The sequence below is a fragment of the Gekko japonicus genome, unplaced genomic scaffold (genome assembly GCF_001447785.1).
Source record: "Gekko japonicus isolate JY-2015 unplaced genomic scaffold, Gekko_japonicus_V1.1 scaffold26, whole genome shotgun sequence".
NCBI classification, from domain to species: Eukaryota; Metazoa; Chordata; class Lepidosauria; order Squamata; family Gekkonidae; genus Gekko; species Gekko japonicus.
The window spans coordinates 2,287,885-2,306,503 of NW_015174844.1; the positions used below are offsets into that span (position 1 = coordinate 2,287,885).

Here is an 18,619-nt window from a genome sequence, read left to right on the forward strand (position 1 = left end):
AAGTACAGTTTTTCTCTGCAATGGGGACCAAAGCAGCTTACATCGTTCTCCTCTCCCCCTTTTGACTTGCAGAACAACCCTGTTAGATAGGTTAGGCTTAAAGTCTGTGACTTTCCATTTTCACAGTTTATTCTGACAGGAAAGTGGCCAAGCTGGCAGTGGGCAGGGGAGGGGGTTATGCTGGAAGTCTGTGACTGGTCCGAAATCACAGCTTCCACAGCAAGAACCTGGGTCTGGCAGATCCTGCTCTGAAGCGCTAACTGCTATGCCTAGGGTAGCCAGCCTCTAGGTAGAACCTGAAGATCGCTGGGTATCACAACTGAACTCCAGACAACAGATCTCTTACCCCCGGAGAAAATAACTGCTTTGGAGGGTGGGCTGTATGGCATTCTGTTCAGCTGAGGCCTCTCCCCTCCCCCAAACTCTGGCTTCTTTGGACACAGATCCAGGAATTTCCCAACCTGGAGCTGGCAACCCTAGTCAGGACTGGCCCCAATGAGTTCCTCACAAAGGACTGGAAAGGGTTTCCTTCCTTTGTCTTTTTACTGACAGAACCAAGCTTGGTTGCCTACCAACGGCCACTGAGGGAAAAGTTAGTCCCACAGAGGGGCCAAGCAGGAGAAGTGTCTTCGTCAGGAGAGACAGCCGTTTGCCAGTTATTCTGACAGGGAACAGTGGCTGGAGTGGGTGGGGAAGAGGAGCAGACCCAGCACCCAGCCAATGGCACGCGAGTACTCTTGAGTGGGGCTGATGGGCCAATGGCTGATGCAGCACATTGCACAGCCAATCGGAAAGCTGGAAATGGCCAGTATGCTAAGAGTATTGTTATATAGAGATATGTACATATGAGGACTTTGGATTCTAATACAGGTTTTGTTTTGAGGCATAAGCACAGGTCAGTTTGTATTAGCTTTCTGTATAAAAACATTTGAATGTAAGAATTAATTTAAAGAAATTGTGAGCAATGTAAGGCCTCTTATAGATGTGGTTTCCTTTTCCCCAAGCAAAAACTGTTGGTGTTCAGAGAGACTTTTAGTGTGTTCTGCATTACTCATTGAACAATTCTTTTCATGACTTTCTTTAGGAAATGGTGTGGTAATTCACTTACCAGGGTTGTTTGAAGAAGCAGAGAAAAATGTTAAAAAAGGAAAAGGTGAGCACCACTTTCTAAGATACTATTGCAGGGAGATGTTAGAAATCCTCATGCATTAGTATATAGCAAAACTCAGTGTCTTTGCTAGTGTACTATTCCTATTCAGTTGTATTATAGTATCCAATTGATACACTGGTAAAAATGCACATTTAATTCACATAGGCTTTCTTTTTCTTCTTAACATAATATTTAATTGTTTCTAATATTCACTATGTACCTAAATCACGAGTGCACAATATGCAGTTTAGAGACATGCCATTTAGCCACAGTTCATTGTTGGTCTTCTGTGCAGTCCAGCTGATTGGAAAGTTTTCTAGCCGTTTCTAAGCCTGAAAATGATGAGGAGGCAGCCCCTCCCATATCGAACACATTGAGGACTGTTTTCCTTCCCAAACAGTCATGTGCTCTGGGGAGGTGCTCCCTCATTCCCTCAGTTCGTTCTTAGTCGCCATGTCGGAAAGATCATTTTTCTAGCATCTATGATCTTCTTGCTTCTCCATTGCTTTTAAGATTCCTCAGAGACTTGGTCAATATGTCTCAAAAATCCTTGTTTAAAAAATGCTTGTAGTGTGTGACCAAAATGAGTAGTTCTGACTAACACTCCCTTTGCCTGATTTGCCTGAGTGAGGGGCGTAACATTGTGGTCTGTAAAGTAAATGCATTTAGTTTGATCACATGTCCCATTTGAAAGCTGCGCTTTGGGAGAGCGCTCTGTCTAGTTCTGAAGGCCTGGCAGCAAAGAAATCTGCCTCGGCAGAACAAAGTCTAACTTCAGTTCTAAAGTTGGTTCCTCTAGTGGAGTGGTCATCATGGCCATCTTCAGCTATCTCAATTCTGTCAGTTCTGGCATCTGATCCAGTCAGAAGGCATTCAAGGTCTCCCAATCTGCAGCCTTTAGAGATCTTCCTCAGAACCGCTACTCCAAAAGGCAAAACACAAGACTTGCCATAAAGAAAGGCAGCTGTCAGTTCCAGCAGAGCCCAAGAGACTTTCAGAACGAGTCCCTCATGTGGATCCAGAGGAGCTCCCTCCACCCCGGACCCTGTCGGTTCACTCCCACTTGATAGCTCCCTCACTTTTTGAATTTGACCTTGGAACCGAGACTGGAGATCCCATTGATGTTCTCCCTGTGAGACTGCTGGATCCACTTCAAAACCATCATGGTCTCTAGCATTCTTGCTGGTTCCATAGCATCAATATCCCTTCTTCTATCCTTCCCCCTACCCACAGGAGTGAGGAGGTTATACAAGGCCTTCATCTTGCTTGGAATGGACAGATATCATCTAAACCAAGGAAACATCCACCGGTTCCTACTTGGTGGGCCCCACTGCAGCCATACCAAGTGACCCTGGTTGTTCTTTCTGAAGAGGGTTCCTGTTCTGGTACTAATTCCAGCCTTTCATCCAATCCATCACGGAATGACATGGTGGGAAGACCCAGATTCCATATCTTCAAGTGAAGATTTGCACCTGTACTCAAAGCAGATGATGAGGATGGCCCAGTTCTTACATATTAAAATTACCTCTATGAGGTGCTAATGTGTTAAGCCCTAGATGCCAACTGAGATTTTGAACCTCTAATCTCAGGTTGGGAGGGGGATTATTGTAGAGGTTCTGGTGGCATATTGTTCTGAATCCAGAGAGGGTAGCCTACCTCGGTGGGTTGTTGTTTAATGTACTGCTAAAATACAGGATTACCTCTCATCCCTGGACTGGCGTTAGTCTCCATGGGCTTCCCCTGTTGTCTTGGACTTATTCACTTTGAGTGTCAACATGAAATCTCTTTTGTTTTGCTCCAGGGCAGGCATCAACTTCCTCTCTATAGTGGACACTTTCCAACACTATGGGTGGGCTCCCTCTTTTATGCTTTCCCTGATTGCCTCTAATAGAGAGGGTAGTGTCTGAACTTTGCATGGAGGGTTCAATATGCATTCTCACCACTCCTTTTTGACCCCAGCAGGTGTGGTTTTAAGTGCTTCTATAATTGTCCAAGGGCAGGCTCTCCCACCTTCCCTTAGCTCTGGACCTTCTACACACAGGGGACATGTTGCATCACAATATCAATTGCCTCCATCTGGCAGCTTGGTTGAGCAATCTGAGCACTTACCATACTCTGAACTTGTAGTGCTGTTAAGTGCCCGTGGACCTTCCACTAGAATCTCATGTGATTACAAGTGGAAACGCTTCACTTCATGGGCTGCTTCCAAAGGTGGGTCTCCAGCCACTTGACCTTTGCCTTTGGTCCTAGACTACCTCTTATCATTAAACTCTACAGTGTAAGTAATTTCCTCTGTCAAAGTTCACATGGCAGCAATCTCTGCCTTTCATGTTCTTATAGGTGGTAAATTGCTTTTTCCCCAGCATACTTCTCAGATGTTTCTTAAAGGTCTTTGTAATTTATACCCGCTGAGAACACCCCTACTGCCTCAGTGGTCTTTGTCAGTGGTGTTGGCTCAATTAATGTTATCCCCCTTTGAGTCTTTAGTGTTTTGTTCTTTTTCCTCCTTACACTTAAGGTAGTCTTTCTAGCAGCCATTATTCTTCTTCCAGAAGAGTTTGTACTCCTTGTGCCCAGAGTGAGGGAAGCCCCCTCCCCTGTGAGAGGGACACAAGGCGGGGGTCACTTGGTAAATGGATTTCTGATTGTGACTATATGTGTCAGGGCCTGGTCATATTATGGAATTTTGCAGTGCAGTCTGCTTAGCTCCAGATGAGGTACGTTGTGGCATGCATGACTGAGTTTGACCCTTTGCTATAAATGGTACATTTACTACAATAGTCTGAAATGCAAATTATGCTGTTTAGTTCAGAATGAAAAAAATCCTTGTTTTAGTGGACGGGAATGCCGGATAAGTGTTAGCATTTCTAAATGTTTCTTTTTAAATCCTCAAACCACTTGCTAAATAGATCTAACATTTAAAAGTAATGTTTACCATGTACATTTCTGTAAGTTGTAGTGTTCTATAGTCCCAACATTGGATACATACACTTTTTTCAGGTATTCTGTGTTTAAGAGCTACATCATTAATAAATTTGTTCGGGTTTTTCTAAAACATACGGAGTTAATTTTGTGGTGGTCTCTCTTTTATCTCTCTTTCTAAAAGTTATTAGATATTATTCTGCATCATAAAATCAAATATTAAAATTAAAATTTCTTCTCTTTAAAGGATTAGAAGGCTGGGAAAAAAGACTAATTATATCTGACAGGGCTCATATTGGTAAGTAAAAGTATATAAAAGAATCATAGAATCATTGTATTTCTAATGTCTGATTTGTTTTTTCATATTTTTCAAATAACTGGTGGTAATATAGGATCCAAAAGTTGTATAGAGAAGTTTCATGTACATAACAGGACATCTGTGGTGCTTCCCCTCCCACACTCTATTATTCAACAAATAACTCCTGAACTGGCTGTTTCTGAGTATAGCCTTTAATAACACAATATAATTGGGGACAAAGCAGTTATCTGTTCTTAAAGGGCTTTTTGGATTCCCAACAGCTGTTTTGTATTCTCATGACATCTGAATGAGCAAGTGTTTTACCTAATTTACATGAAAGGAAGAAAACCCTGAATATAAGGACCCCCTCCCCCACCAAATACAAGAAGTTTATGGTTAAAAGCAGTTGACCCAGAATTTAAAATGAACCTTCCTAAAAAAGATAGCAGTACAAATATTTTTATTGCATAGTAATCAATATACAATATTGAAATATACTGGGGTTCGCTTATGTAGATAAATGCAGTCACTCAGCAAAATAAATTCTGAAGACCAGGTTTAAAAAAGAAAACTACTGGATTAATTAGAAAAAATTAGTCGTAGTAAAAGGGATGTAAACAAGCAGGAAACATCCAATCATAACAAGCAACGGCAAACAAACAATAAAAAGCCAGGTAACAGGACCAATGAAAACAACTCACTTCTGTGAGGCCAATTCCTTTAAACTGTCCAATATCAGGTAGGAGAAACTGGATCATTTCAGCCCAGAGTATAGCCGGCCCCACCTGTGAAGCCTAATGAGAGAGTCCCTCGCCACAGTAGCTCCCTCTACTTAGGTCCATTCCGGCCGCCAGCTGATAAGAATTCAGCTCCCTAATTAACCCTTCTGGCTTGCAAAAAGATTAGAGAGGTTTACAAGGAGGATTCTCCCCCATAATAAAATCTCACAGCTGAATATAATGAACATGCAAGGCTAGGTCCTACAACATCTGTTCTTTACAACTGGGTTCAGACGTGTTGAGTGATTCGCTCATAGTTTATTGGTGGTTTCAGCTCAAACTAAAGACAACTCTAGAAGGGCCGGAGCCCTGCTTATAAATCCGTGAAACGGCCCACCCATCACACACCCACTCCCAACAATAGGCTATTTACAGAGGCACTCCTGGGTGATAGGTCCATCCCAGGATCCTAGCTGTCCATTGTTCTGTGTCCCCAAGCTGGGGCTGACAAAATTAGGCTCAGTACACAACAAATATACAATAAAGATATAAACTAGAGAAGAAGAAAATTACTTTCACTCTTTACACATCTTTGTATTGTAGCTCTTCGCAAATAGTATTGGATCACACTGTTTCAAATTTTAAAAGGCAACAGTGGCCCCGTGAGCCCAACTGCTAGACAGAGGCTGAGATAACAGCTGATGAACTGGCAGTGCAGTCCTAAACAGAATTACACCTCCTTTAAGTTAATTGAAATTTAAGTTAATTGAAACAGCTTATAAGGCTGTTACTCTTCTTGGGAATGCATTATTACATACACGCACGTGTGCTTTTGGTAAGCTAAGAAGTCACACTTTTCCGGGAGAATGTATTATATCCCCAATCCAGCAAGGATGTTTTCTTCCATCCTTATCTAAAATGTGCACAAACTTGTAACAGCTATAGAAAATATTGTATTAAATTGCTGTAAAACTTGTGGGCTTTGTGGATTTTTCTCTTCTGGAAAAAAAAAAAGCTGAACTACTAGGCAACTTTACCTGAAGTACAAGGGGAAAAAATAAAAGCTGGTGTGGAGTAAAATTCTGAGACAGAAACATGGGACAGCACTACACCCACTGTTCTTCCTGCCTCTTACCATTTTCCAAGCAAGGAACTGCAGTTTCTGAAACCATCCATCTCCTCCTCCTCTTCCCTCGAAACTCAAAGGAGCCAGAAAGGCACTATTTGCCAGACATTGCACATAGAATTATAGAATGTTAGAGTTGGAAGGGACCTTGCAGGTCATCTAGTCCAACCTCCTGCACTCTGCAGGAGCATAGCCGAAAGATAGCCCTACAACATACCTGAAAGATGGTTGTCCAGCCTCAGCTTGAAAACATCTTTCATTGCCACTCCTCTCTGCTGGTGAATGAATCTGCATGTTTCCTCCAGTGTTCTCCATGCATGCAGTGAATCACCATTCACATTAGTCCCCCCCCCCACTTCAGCATTGTATCATTCAGCATATTTCCTAACTGAAAACTCACAGTAGGTACACTAGAAAGGTTTGTTGAAGCTCTGCTTCCAGGACTAGTTTTTTGGGTGCTGAAAACTGATTTAATCTAGCTGTCAGGTTGCATCTCAGATTCTTAAAACAGTAAGCTTTCATATCTGTCTAAATTTAAACTGATTTACAGTAGTATGTGTTCTTTAAGTAAATAGTCTTCCAACCATTCATTTAGGGAGCACTTTTGAGATCTATCGTTTGTGACACACATATGAACAGCCCCACCCAGTGTTAGAGAATGAACTTGATATTTTGCTTTATGGACTATATTGCTACACACAATGGACTGTGCACACACACACACATAGGCTCAGAGAGCTGTACACTATAAGTCACCTGTTGTGATGCAACACATAGAAGGTGCCTGCACAAGCCTTACACGTGTAAATAAGGTTTTAGCTACACAGTTACCAGCCTGGTGAAGAAGCACACACCTCCATTATTGTGAGCAGTAAGAAACAACAGCTTTGAGAAGAGACAGCCCCCATTGCAGAATTATTTGTGGTCATGTAGGACACATCACTGCTTTGTTCCTGCATTGGTATTTCCTGCCAAATGGACATTTGGTTCACAAAGAGAATGGCCAGCTTCATCTACACTACAATGGAGCATCCTGACGCCAAGGTTTTCACACCTGCCCAGATGTTCTCCTTTGAGTAAGGTTTTAGATTAAAATACTGGCCACTCCTTATAAGTAACCTTCCACTCCTATAGGCAACCAATAGGATTGTTTTTGGGACGGACTAACAGGAAGGTGGGTCCACAGATTGGAACAGTTACCTCCCACCTAATGGATCCCCTATAAAAGGAAAGGACCATTCACCTGGCCCTTCCTAGCTAGCAACCCCCGCAACAACACCTGTCTGCTTTTTACTCCTCTTAAATCCCACTTGCTATCCCCAAACCCTTGCCTCTACTTTGATCTCTTGATCTGCAGTCAAGAGACCCACACGTTCCGGCTGGTTCTGGTCGTGTGTGAATTCCCTAGTTTACATTTCTTCCCATCAACCAAAGCTGCGGGGACAGATAAGTACTGCCCATCATCACCCCCACCTGCTAATGCAAATGTGCTTATTTTAATACTGTATTTCTAAGGAACTTGATTGAATGTGTGAGTGCATCAGTATTGTTTGTATGAGATTTATTCTTTAAGTAAAAGACATTTATTTTAACAACAGCCTCGTTATCCTTCTCTGGTAACCCTTGGTGGGAACAGGACCTTGGTATAGTTGGCAAGGACCCATTTATAAATTACCAATTGCTGTAAATAAAGCAATTCGGCTAACACCAGATACCTGCATTATTCACATACTCTGTGGCTGGCTGTGTGAAGGGGGCATCTTGTTTCAAATTTTTAATGTTTTTTATGAAATGCATTAAGTTTGGTCACTTTGATTTTAACCACATGACAGTCTCCACTGAATCTTGTTATAAAACAGCACACCTTTGGACTTAACTAGTTTTAAAATATCCTTGATGATAAACAATGGTTTATCCCTTAAGTATTTGGCTGGCAAGATATCATTTATGTTTGGAGTTGGCTTTTGTGTTTTTCACAATGAGTAGGATGATTTTTAGATCCTTATGATATCTCTGGATCTTAAGAAACATAATTTTTTAAAAAATCATTGTTTGAATCACATCTGTTGATTTGCATGCATGTACTAGAGCACTGCTTAGGTTTTGCTTGACTTTTCTGTACTCAAAAACATGAAGTACTTTGCTGTACGAATAATGTATTTTTATTAAGTGATATTTATATATGTAATGAAAATTCTAACCTCAAAATACACTGTTTGGGGATAAATGAATTAGAAATACTTGCACAATTTCAGTTTGATAGTTGTATGTATACAGAAGAGTTCATTTTGTACCCTTCAAATTCCCTAGTATTTGACTTCCATCAAGCTGCTGATGGCATTGAAGAACAACAAAGGCAAGAACAAGCAGGAAAGAAGTATGTTCTCTTTTGTCAAATGTGGGGAAAACTATTTACAACAGTACTGCAAATTAAGTCTTAAACAGTAAAATGGAAGACATTTTAAAATAATGTGAAGGGCTCTTTGGCCAAATCACTTACAAGTATAAGTCCTGTTAAAGATGCCCAGTAGTACTATTTATTTGTAAAATGTTTATCCTGCCTCTTAGCCATAGGCCTTCAAGGCAGCTTTTAATAGAAAAAAAACATACAAGGCAGTAACACCTTAACATCACATACTAAAACAACATACCTTTATTTCAGTAGCAGAAACATCCACAGCAGAGTAAAGAAAAGAAAATAATTATAAGAAAACTAGCAAACAGTCTTGGTCTATGTCTTGAATCTAAAAAGACTGTGCATTGGGTATGCAGCAATGAGAAGGTAATTCCAAAGGCATGGTACAAAGGCCCCGGTCACAAACGCCGTTGCCTATGATGGCAAGAGCAACTGATCAAGGCCTGTGACATTTCATAGGCAAGTTCTTGTATGAACAGGAGACCCTTCAAGTATCCTGGTTCTAAAATGTTTGGAACTTTCAAAGTCCTGATCAGCACTTAGTACATCTTGGGATAATATCATGCTGCATGCTAAAGCACAGAACCAAAAAAAGAGAAGATAATATTATACAAGGGCATTCTGGGTTCCAACCTCACCCACATTACATATGGTAAAATAGCAATGCTATGGCACTGAGTAGTTCAGAAATCTTCATACTCTGTGCTAAAGCTTTCAGAGTTTGGGTCTTGGTTTTATGTACTTTTGGTTTTTGTGTATTTTAATGTTATGGCACAATCAGAGGGGATGAAAGAATCCTGGGCTTCGGGGAATTGTCTCTTTGCGATTATTCCATTTTACTGTGCTTCTCCATTAGCAGAATCAGTGATAAAATCTGTGGAAACAAACAAGTCTAGTACTTTCATTGCCTCAGTGAGAGTTCTGTGGTTATCATTTTAAACCTACTGGAGCTCACTGGCTTGTATTGCAAGAAAGCTCTATCCTTGTATGAAGGGACTGGTTGTGCTGAGAATACTTCCTGGATTTTAGAAGTTACATGTAAATTAGGATATTTGTCCTGGTGTTGCATAAAATGACATAGAATGAAAATTATTTTACAGTTCACTTTCTTGCTTAAATGAGTGTAGCAGACATTTCCCCTCCCAAAAACCCCAACATGCGGTGTTAGTATTCCTGTGCGCTCTGCTTTTTGTCCTGTGGTTTATAGTTTCTTCATCCTTATCCTCACTGTCTGACCTTTCTGCTTGTGAAGCCTGTTTGATGCTGTTTGATGATTTGCTGTGAAGTCTCATTTCGGGCTTTACCACAGTCCAGTTGATGGCATTTCCTTAGCTAGTGTGAGTTTGATATGACAGAAAGGCTAAGCAGCCTTGGGCCAGTGACTAAGTGAGACACTTTTTCTTTGAAAGAGGGTTAGAATTCCATGATGTGCAATTGAATTTTTCTCATGCATAATAATTGCACTGATGTGCTAGGCTTTTAACTGAACACTGGTGCAGATCAGCTACAGTTTAGAGAGAAACTTGCTGATTATGGTATGTGTGGACTGATGGAGGAGGGAAAAAAGGGAAAATATACTATAGACAAATTGCAACAGAGTTTGGACTTATAACTGACAATGAATGTGTAAATTTAACGAGCTTTGAAATAGTTTGCTTTTTGCTTTTTGTTAACATAGAAGTAGTTTGTACTTCTTTGTTCTTTAAGCAATACAGAGAACTGGTATACATTTTTTAAAGTTCTCAGAGAGTTGCATAGTATGAATGCATATTGTCTCAAAGATGAAGCATATTGTTTTATAAATATGTTGCTTGATCATCTTCAAGGTTAAGATGGTGAAATCAGCATTTATTCATTAGCCTTCTCCATATTGTTTAGGGATTTTTATGTAGTTGCAATAGCACTACTTGGGGTAGTTGTCCACCTTTTGCACTACTTACATGGGGTCCTGCCTCTTGCCAACCGAACCCCTTTTCTCCTCTATTTCCTCCCCATGAGTACTTGTCTACAGGCATTTTAACCCCAGTGAATGGCTGTTTGGAAGCTTGTTCTGTATCTACTAGGTGGTTTCAAAGTTATTATATATATATGTATATTTTTTAAAGAAATAATGTCAACAATGTAGTCTTATGTGTTCTGAGAGTCACCAGATTGTGTAGCGTGCATATGTGTTTTGTTTTTTAATTTTTGTGTTTTAAAGCTTGGGAACTACAAAAAAGGGAATTGGTCCAGTGTATTCCTCTAAAGCAGCTCGAAGTGGGCTCAGAATGTGTGATCTAGTTTCTGACTTCAATGAATTTTCAGAAAGGTAACCTCTTCTCCAGAGTAATGTTACATTTCAAATACATATAGGGATGTCAGTTAACTTACTTTTAGATTCTGACATATTTTTAAAAAATATTTCTGGATCTGTTATTCATAAATTTCCATTTTTATATATCACTTAAGTCAGAATTGTGTGTTAGGTTTATTTGAAATGTTGCAAGCAGAACATAATGCAAAGATTAACTTTTTTACTTTTTAGATTCAAAGTCTTGGCCAACCAGTACAAGTCTATCTACCCTACTTTAGCGATAGACATTGAAGGAGAATTGAAAAGACTCAAGGTAAAACTATATCTGGAAGAGTTAAATTACTTTGGTGGCATGATGTTTGTAGACAGATTTTTCTTTGTGTATTCATTCTAATGAAAAGGAAGGGGGGAAATTGCTTCTGACACAATCAGGAAGCAAAGCTGAACTAACTATTATGCTAAATGCATGAGTTTTCTTTAGAAAGTGAAAAAGTGTTCAAGGGATTTGGTCTCCTTAATCAGTATTCTCCTGACCTCTAAAAAAGCATTTGTTTATCTTAGGGTTACATTGAAAGGATCAAACCAATGGTGAGGGATGGTGTATATTTTATGTATGAAGCTTTGCATGGCCCACCAAAGAAAATCTTAGTAGAGGGTGCCAATGCAGCACTGCTGGACATTGATTTTGGTAGGTATAACGATTATGAACTTCTTGCTTAGAAATATGATATACTATGTCCTAGCCATATTAATAGCAATGTGTGATTATGTATATGTGTGTATGCATATGATATATGTATGCAGGGCTCTTTTTGTAGAAAAAGCCCAGCAGGAACTCATTAGCATAATAGGCCACACCCAACAGCAGAAACTCATTAGCATATTAGACCACACCCCTGACAGCACAGCTCATTAGCCCATTAGGCCGCACCCCCATGTTGCCAGAAGTGTGGTTATCCAGCCACACCCACCTTTTGCTTGTTATTCTGTTTACCTTGTTTGTTGTCAAAACCCAGGGCTTTTTTGTAGCAGGAACTCCTTTGCATGTTAGGCCACACACCCCTAATGTAGCCAGTCCTGATGAGTTTCTGCTGTTGGGTGTGGCCTATTATGCTAATGAGTTCCTGCTGGGCGTGGCCAACTTGGGAGCCAGCCAGAACTCCATTCCTATGCGTTCCTGCCCAAAAATAGCCCTGTATGCATGTGTGTGTGGAGGGAGAAGATATGATATTGAAGTGTGTGACTATATTTTAGTTCTTATGCATTGTCTAAAGATATCAAAGCATGCAAGCTTTTTAACGCATGTATATCATTTTAATAACAAATAATATTGCTTGTTCTTTATCTCAAGCTGTCAGGTACTATTGTACATTTGATGATGGTGACTTCCACACTGGTTGTGTATTCTGAGTTCAATGCCGTCAGGATACAGTTTTTACTTCTTCCCCACTGCATTGTGGTACATTTGTGCACCTCCCAGGATTTCCCTGGTTTTCTCTGATCTTTCACAAATCTGCTTTGGGGAAAATTATAGTAGAGCCTGGATGGCTGCTGGATGGGTAGGAAAATTTGGGAGCCCCCCCCCACACACACACACGGCCACCATTTCCTCTTACTGTGTCTCAGTAGTGGCCATTTCCTCCCACTTAAATGGTCGCTAGTGTATTGTTCTGTCAGTGTATTATTTTAACCACATGTATAACAGAATTTCTGAATTCATTTTTAAAAAGTAAGTCTTCCCTAGCCAAAGATATAGGGGGAAAGGCTTATCTCCACAACAAAAGGGGCTAGATACTGGATTCTCCTGGCACTGGATTGTCGTCACTCATTTTTAAAATCTTTATTATATTTACTCTAAGGTACCTTTAGAGACTTTTGTGAGGGATACGAATATTTTAATAAATGTAAATTAATGGTGCCTCAAAGATCTGATTGCTATTCATTTATATTTCAGTGGTATGGCATGATACGCCACTTGTTATAAAACGGTGTGTTGCTGTTAGTTCATTCCTTTTCTCCCCCACCCCCCACATAGGTACCTACCCTTTTGTGACCTCATCAAATTGTACTGTGGGAGGTGTTTGCACTGGCTTGGGCATGCCACCTCAAAATGTTGGAGAAGTATATGGTGTTGTGAAAGCCTACACTACTAGAGTCGGAATTGGTGCCTTTCCTACAGAACAAGACAATGTAAGTATAATATTAAAGTGAATATGAGTATAGTATTAAAATGAACATGGGTAATTGGGCGAAATAATATGGATGTGCAAATCTTAATGATATGTAAGGTGTATAAGATTATACTGTCCCAGGCATCAGATTCTGTATTAAACGTATTATCTGAAATGTAACTTTCTGAGTTCACAGATTTGCTGCCTATGTATTTTACGAGTTGGATATGCTATTAAAACATTTTTAACTACTGCTTATTCCTCAGTCTTGCAGAGCCTATATTTTTGTTGGAGAGCAATCTAAGTTCTGTTCTTGCTCATGAATCAGCAGCAGAACTATTAATTAATTAAGTTGTAGAATCTTTATTACTAGTTGTGATGTACCAGAAGCAGTTTTCCTTTTTGATTCCAATCTGAATTAGCAGGACTAGCAATGTAAGATTTCCAAGGACTGCAGAGCTTCACAAACAATAACTACGCCTACAATAATCCTGTGAGGTATCAGGTAGGCATTATACAGCAGAATCAACATGGAGTGTTGAGAAAATGGCTTGATCACCTGATTTTTTTTTACATACTGATAATATAAACTTGGCATTGTAAAGGTTGCACTTGTATTTGCATCTTCACCCTAAATGGTAGTTTTTGTGCATCATGTGGGGGTGGGATCTTTTAAAATATACTTTGTGGTTTTCTATTGCCAACAAATTCTGGTTATAAATATAGAGTAACAATTTTTCAAGGTTCTGTTTTTCTTAGGAAACAGGAGAACTGCTGCAGACACGAGGAAAGGAGGTTGGTGTGACCACAGGTCGTAAAAGAAGATGTGGCTGGTTGGATCTTGTATTGCTTAGATATGCCCACATGATCAATGGATTTACTGCGTGAGTAATTCACAGTGATAATAAGATGATCTTCATTATGTAGCATATCACAGATTATAGTACATTGTGGCATTACTGACAAGAAAAGAACCAACCTTTCATGTAGAAAATAACAGTATTTTCAAAATCCCACTAAAGAATAAATAACTGGCTTTAGAAGTCATAAGCGATCAGCTGTTTGGACTACATTTTATTGTGATATCTTTTTTGTTGAGGAAAGGTTTTGTGCTAAATGTGTGTTGTGGCTTTAGGTACAGAAGAAGAAAAGGAAGGAAAAAAATAAGTAGAAAGATCATATTTCAGTTCTGACTTTTAAGATGATTTGATGCCAAATAATTTTCAAGTGTTGCCTTTAAGATTAGTAACTATATCAGGCTTCATTTTCCCCCAACTGCTGTTTCCTAGTCTTATTTGGAAAAATGTTCCAAGAAGTAGAATAGTGTTGAATGTGTGTGCAGTGTCAGTTCTGAAGGTTATTCCCGTTTTGGAGTGTTACCTAACACTACCTTGCAAGCTTGTTTAGCCAACACAATTGTATTTTACTGATCTGAATCCAGCACATACTATGTTTCAATAACACAGCATTTGTGGGAGATTGTATAACAAGTACAGGAGTGTTGGGCATGATCAACTGCCCTTCACAAATATCCCTAGCCTGTATCCTATCAGCCTGTTCAGCAAAGTTTGAAGCCTTCATCCATTCTAGCCTTCCTTCAACACAAATTGCTCTTCCTCAAAAGGAAAAGCCACATGCTCAAGGGTGGCTTCTTAGGCTGGAAGATGACTTCAAACTTTGAGTGGACTGGCAGAATGCCAGACCCTTAAACTAGCCTGAACACTATCTGGATTATCAGTTGCATATACCAAAGGTCAGAAGCTAGAGAACAACAGTATCTACATATTTTTCAGTAGTGACATAAAAGGTTATCAGCTATGGAAGGAACTTATAAAAGGAGGGGAGGTCAGAAAGGAGTGGAGAGGCATAAGGAAAAACAGGTGAGAAAATACCTTGTGAGGGGAGAATGGCTTTTGGAGCAGATCAGTTCTGTATCTTTCATGTAAGAGCTTCTTTTCCTACTGTGATGTGGATTGTGGCTGCTGTTCTACAGGAGGCAGGAAAAGTTCTCTGTGTTAGAGCAGATATCTTTGTGGTGTTGCTGGGAACCTTGAAGACACATTGAATGTAAAGTTCAAGGTACCATCTGTAAGATACACGGGCATTTGTAATTTTAGAGGTTCACATCGTTCATAAAGCTATATAGAGAAGAAATTTAGGGGAACTGAGTTAGCCTATTCCTTATGCAAATACATTGGCTTAAGTGGCTTGTTTGTCACATAAATTTACAATATTTGTAAATGGTACATATCCATATTCTCCCCTCACACTGTGTACACTTTCTTAAAATAAATATTCACTTACACATTTATAGGTACTTAACTAAAATGTCATTATTTTATTTAATAACAGATTGGCTCTTACCAAATTGGACATTTTGGATGTATTTCCAGAAATTAAAGTTGGTATTGCTTACAAAATAAATGATAAAATGATACCTCATTTTCCAGGTGAGTTCTTGTTTGTTTTCATGTTCTAACTTATCTCTGATTAAAGTGTTCACAAGATTCAGATCATGACTTTCCTTCATACTGAAGTCCTAATTAACTTGCTAGAAGATTAAAAGCCGGTACAAATCCATAAATAAGACTGAACTAAGGTACCATATCTTAATTAAAAGCACAGCAACATTAAATCAATACAATCCAAAAGCTGTCAGTATTAAACAGTTTGTATCGCATCCCTGGAGCATATAAAAAATGGGTGCCAGATGACCTCACTTGGGAGGGTAATTCCACAGCTGGGGTCTGCAACAGAATAGGCCCTTGCACAACAACCTAACCTCTGCAGGTGAGAGCATTTGAAGCAGGGTGTCAGTAGATTATTGCAGTGAATTGACAGCTTCACATTATTCCAGTGAATCGGCAGCTTCAGATCAGACCCAGACCAGCCAAAGGCAGCATCATATTAAAAAAGGCAGTACTTCAGGTACTCTGGGCCTAAGCCATTTGCTGCTGGAATTACCTCAGAGTAATATCTGCAGTTCATTGTAATTACTTTTTGATGTAGCTGGCCAGTCTTGGTGCCCATACCATTAGTTATTTCTGCTCATGATCAGCATTAGAATGTACAGAGTAGTGAGAATTAGTCTAGGGTTTTCTTCTTCTTTCACTCCATCTCACCTGTGCAAAGGACTTGGAGGAAAACTGATATTTTTAATCTCAGTAAGTCTGTTACTGAGTCATTTGAGACAGCCTTGACTGTTTTGGACAGCTAAACTTCTGTGTGTCCCCCCCCCCCCTTCATAGTTTTAGCATACTTACTGAGATTAAAAATCTGAGTTTCTGAAAGTGAGTCCTGATACAAGTTCATTAAAGTGTTACTTCTCTTAATCCTTTGGGTCACTTGGGGAGGCAGATGTGCCCAAGCTGAATTATTAAACCAGTTGCTAGTCTTGATGTCACTGACAGCAAAACAAACTAGCACAATAAAATTTACATTTGTACATCATTGTTATGCTTCTTCTCAGCAAACCAGGAAATCTTAAATAAAGTAGAGGTACAATATGAGACACTTCCAGGATGGAACACAGACATATCAAATGCAAGGACGTTTGATGATCTTCCTGTACATGCACAAAACTATGTTCGATTTATAGAAATGGAGCTAGGTGTTCCAGGTAAGAAAAGTGGACATATGCTTCAAGTGACCCATTTGAGACAGAAATTCTTCCAAGGGAACACTTTGAAACTCAACATTACATAACAGATATTACTCCCAGCTATATTTGTGTCCTTTTTGCAGCTATATTTGTGACCTTTTGTGTCTATAAAGTATAATTGTTAGTACTGTAATGGGTAAAGTACAGTTCAGTGAAACTGATGCATCAAACTCTGGATGCTCAGCTTTCTGAACTGGTATGGATCTTCCAGTTTATTTGGAAACTGGTTTACTTTTTGTTTCCCAGTCACTTTACTGTTTTATCGTATAAAAGACAATTGTCTTAATCTGTAACAGTTAGTAACTTATTGTTGCAATTACTGTTCTGTAGTAAAAATAGTAATTGATAGTTTTAAGATGGATTTGTTGGATTTGCATACCCAGTTTAGCTAACGTGCCATCCATTGAGAAACCTGATAATTCCATATTCCACATTTGTTTTTAGAAGTCACAGTTATTACTGGCAATTTTTCAGTTTTAAGAGCAGTTTAGCTTGATTGAGAATGCTACAGTTTAGTATGTTAGATGTTTCAATATGATTTACCAAATATGTAGTTTTGCCAGTGAAGTTTCTCTGGACCAGCTGGGCAACTGCACAGAGTAATCCAATACACATTTGGTCCAGAGATTATTTGTAGTTATTGAAAAGCCTACTAATTTAGGAAGATATTATGGTTTCCCTAAAATGGTGAAACAGCCATTCCTTCAGTGTTTGATGCAGAAAATGTTTTTGTATTTGCAGTGAAATGGATTGGAGTAGGAAAGTCCAGAGAGTCAATGATCCAGCTCATCTAAAGATACTGGATTCTTGGAAGAAAGCACACTCCTCAAAGAGATGGCTCACTCCTTTTTTTTCTTTCTCCTTATCATAGCCCACAGACTGTGACTTTTGGAAGGATGGGCCTTGTATGTTAAAGAGCTATAGACAAAGAGCTGTAAACAACAACTGCTCCTTTATAAAGTTTTTGGCATTTGTCAGTATCATTTCTTATCGCTTCACAAATTCCAGAACATTTGTCACAGTTGCCACCATTTGTCTTGCTGCCTACAGATTTTTCTTTCAGATGTTTATCCCAACTCTTTATTTGAAAATCTAAGATTGCATTACTTTCATGACCATGTGTCTTTATTGCCTCTGGTTTTGGTGATGTTTCTTCATGAATTTTTAGATGCTTAAAATAATTAATGCAGTTTTGCACAGTTTTTCATTGTCATTTGTACTCCTTAAGCTGTTGTTAATTGTATGGCTGCTGTTGTCATGCGTGATTTAAAAAGAGGGATGATTTTATAATGATGAAGAAAACTAAAATTTTGTTACAGTTTTTATTAAAGCTAGTATGATGATGAGCTGGGAATTTGGAAGAGGTGCTTGATATGTATATAGTGCAACAACTTAATTTATAAATGAAGATACTCAAAACATGTTGCAGGTGTGTAATGCTCACTACTCTAAGGAGTTCATAATAGTTTGTCATAATACTTTTGATTTTCTGCTTTTTGTCATTCAGTCCAATGATCCATCAGTTCATAAGCCTAATGCCAAATGCAGCCAGTGCCAGTTATTTAAAGGATGACAGGAAATATAATGAACAATTGTTGCATAGAATATGAACGTACAAAGTTCTGGCAGTCGGCCACTGAAGACAATGAGGTTTTTGTTTGTTTTTAAAGTCTGAATGTATTATTGTCAATTACGCAAAGACAATACAATAATCTTATATCTGTGTCTTGCAAAAGCCCTTCATTTTGATTTTAGCACTCACCTGTTAATTTGATCACTTACCTTGCAGCTTTTGGTACTGTAGAGGAGTAACTTGTTCCATTGCTTTCCCACCACACTTTTCAAGTGTCTCAAGACTATTAA

At 39.2% G+C, this 18,619-nt stretch overlaps 1 protein-coding gene across 2 annotated transcripts in view; it reads left to right on the forward strand.

The window, feature by feature from the left end:
- The window catches only part of ADSS (adenylosuccinate synthase), a 49,796-nt gene extending 31,969 nt beyond the window's left edge, over nucleotides 1-17,827 (forward strand). Inside the window, exons 3-13 of one of the 2 annotated variants that reach the window (XM_015424425.1) lie at nucleotides 1,085-1,153; nucleotides 4,320-4,370; nucleotides 8,526-8,592; nucleotides 10,832-10,939; nucleotides 11,156-11,237; nucleotides 11,486-11,612; nucleotides 12,960-13,114; nucleotides 13,855-13,979; nucleotides 15,448-15,545; nucleotides 16,565-16,714; nucleotides 17,498-17,827. In XM_015424425.1, coding sequence (XP_015279911.1) covers nucleotides 1,085-1,153; nucleotides 4,320-4,370; nucleotides 8,526-8,592; nucleotides 10,832-10,939; nucleotides 11,156-11,237; nucleotides 11,486-11,612; nucleotides 12,960-13,114; nucleotides 13,855-13,979; nucleotides 15,448-15,545; nucleotides 16,565-16,714; nucleotides 17,498-17,550 — 1,085 coding nt within the window. In that variant the 3' untranslated portion in view covers nucleotides 17,551-17,827. The remainder of the gene's footprint in view (nucleotides 1-1,084; nucleotides 1,154-4,319; nucleotides 4,371-8,525; nucleotides 8,593-10,831; nucleotides 10,940-11,155; nucleotides 11,238-11,485; nucleotides 11,613-12,959; nucleotides 13,115-13,854; nucleotides 13,980-15,447; nucleotides 15,546-16,564; nucleotides 16,715-17,497) is intronic. The other variant, XM_015424426.1, reaches the window with a different exon arrangement.
- Nucleotides 17,828-18,619: the final 792 nt, after the last annotated feature.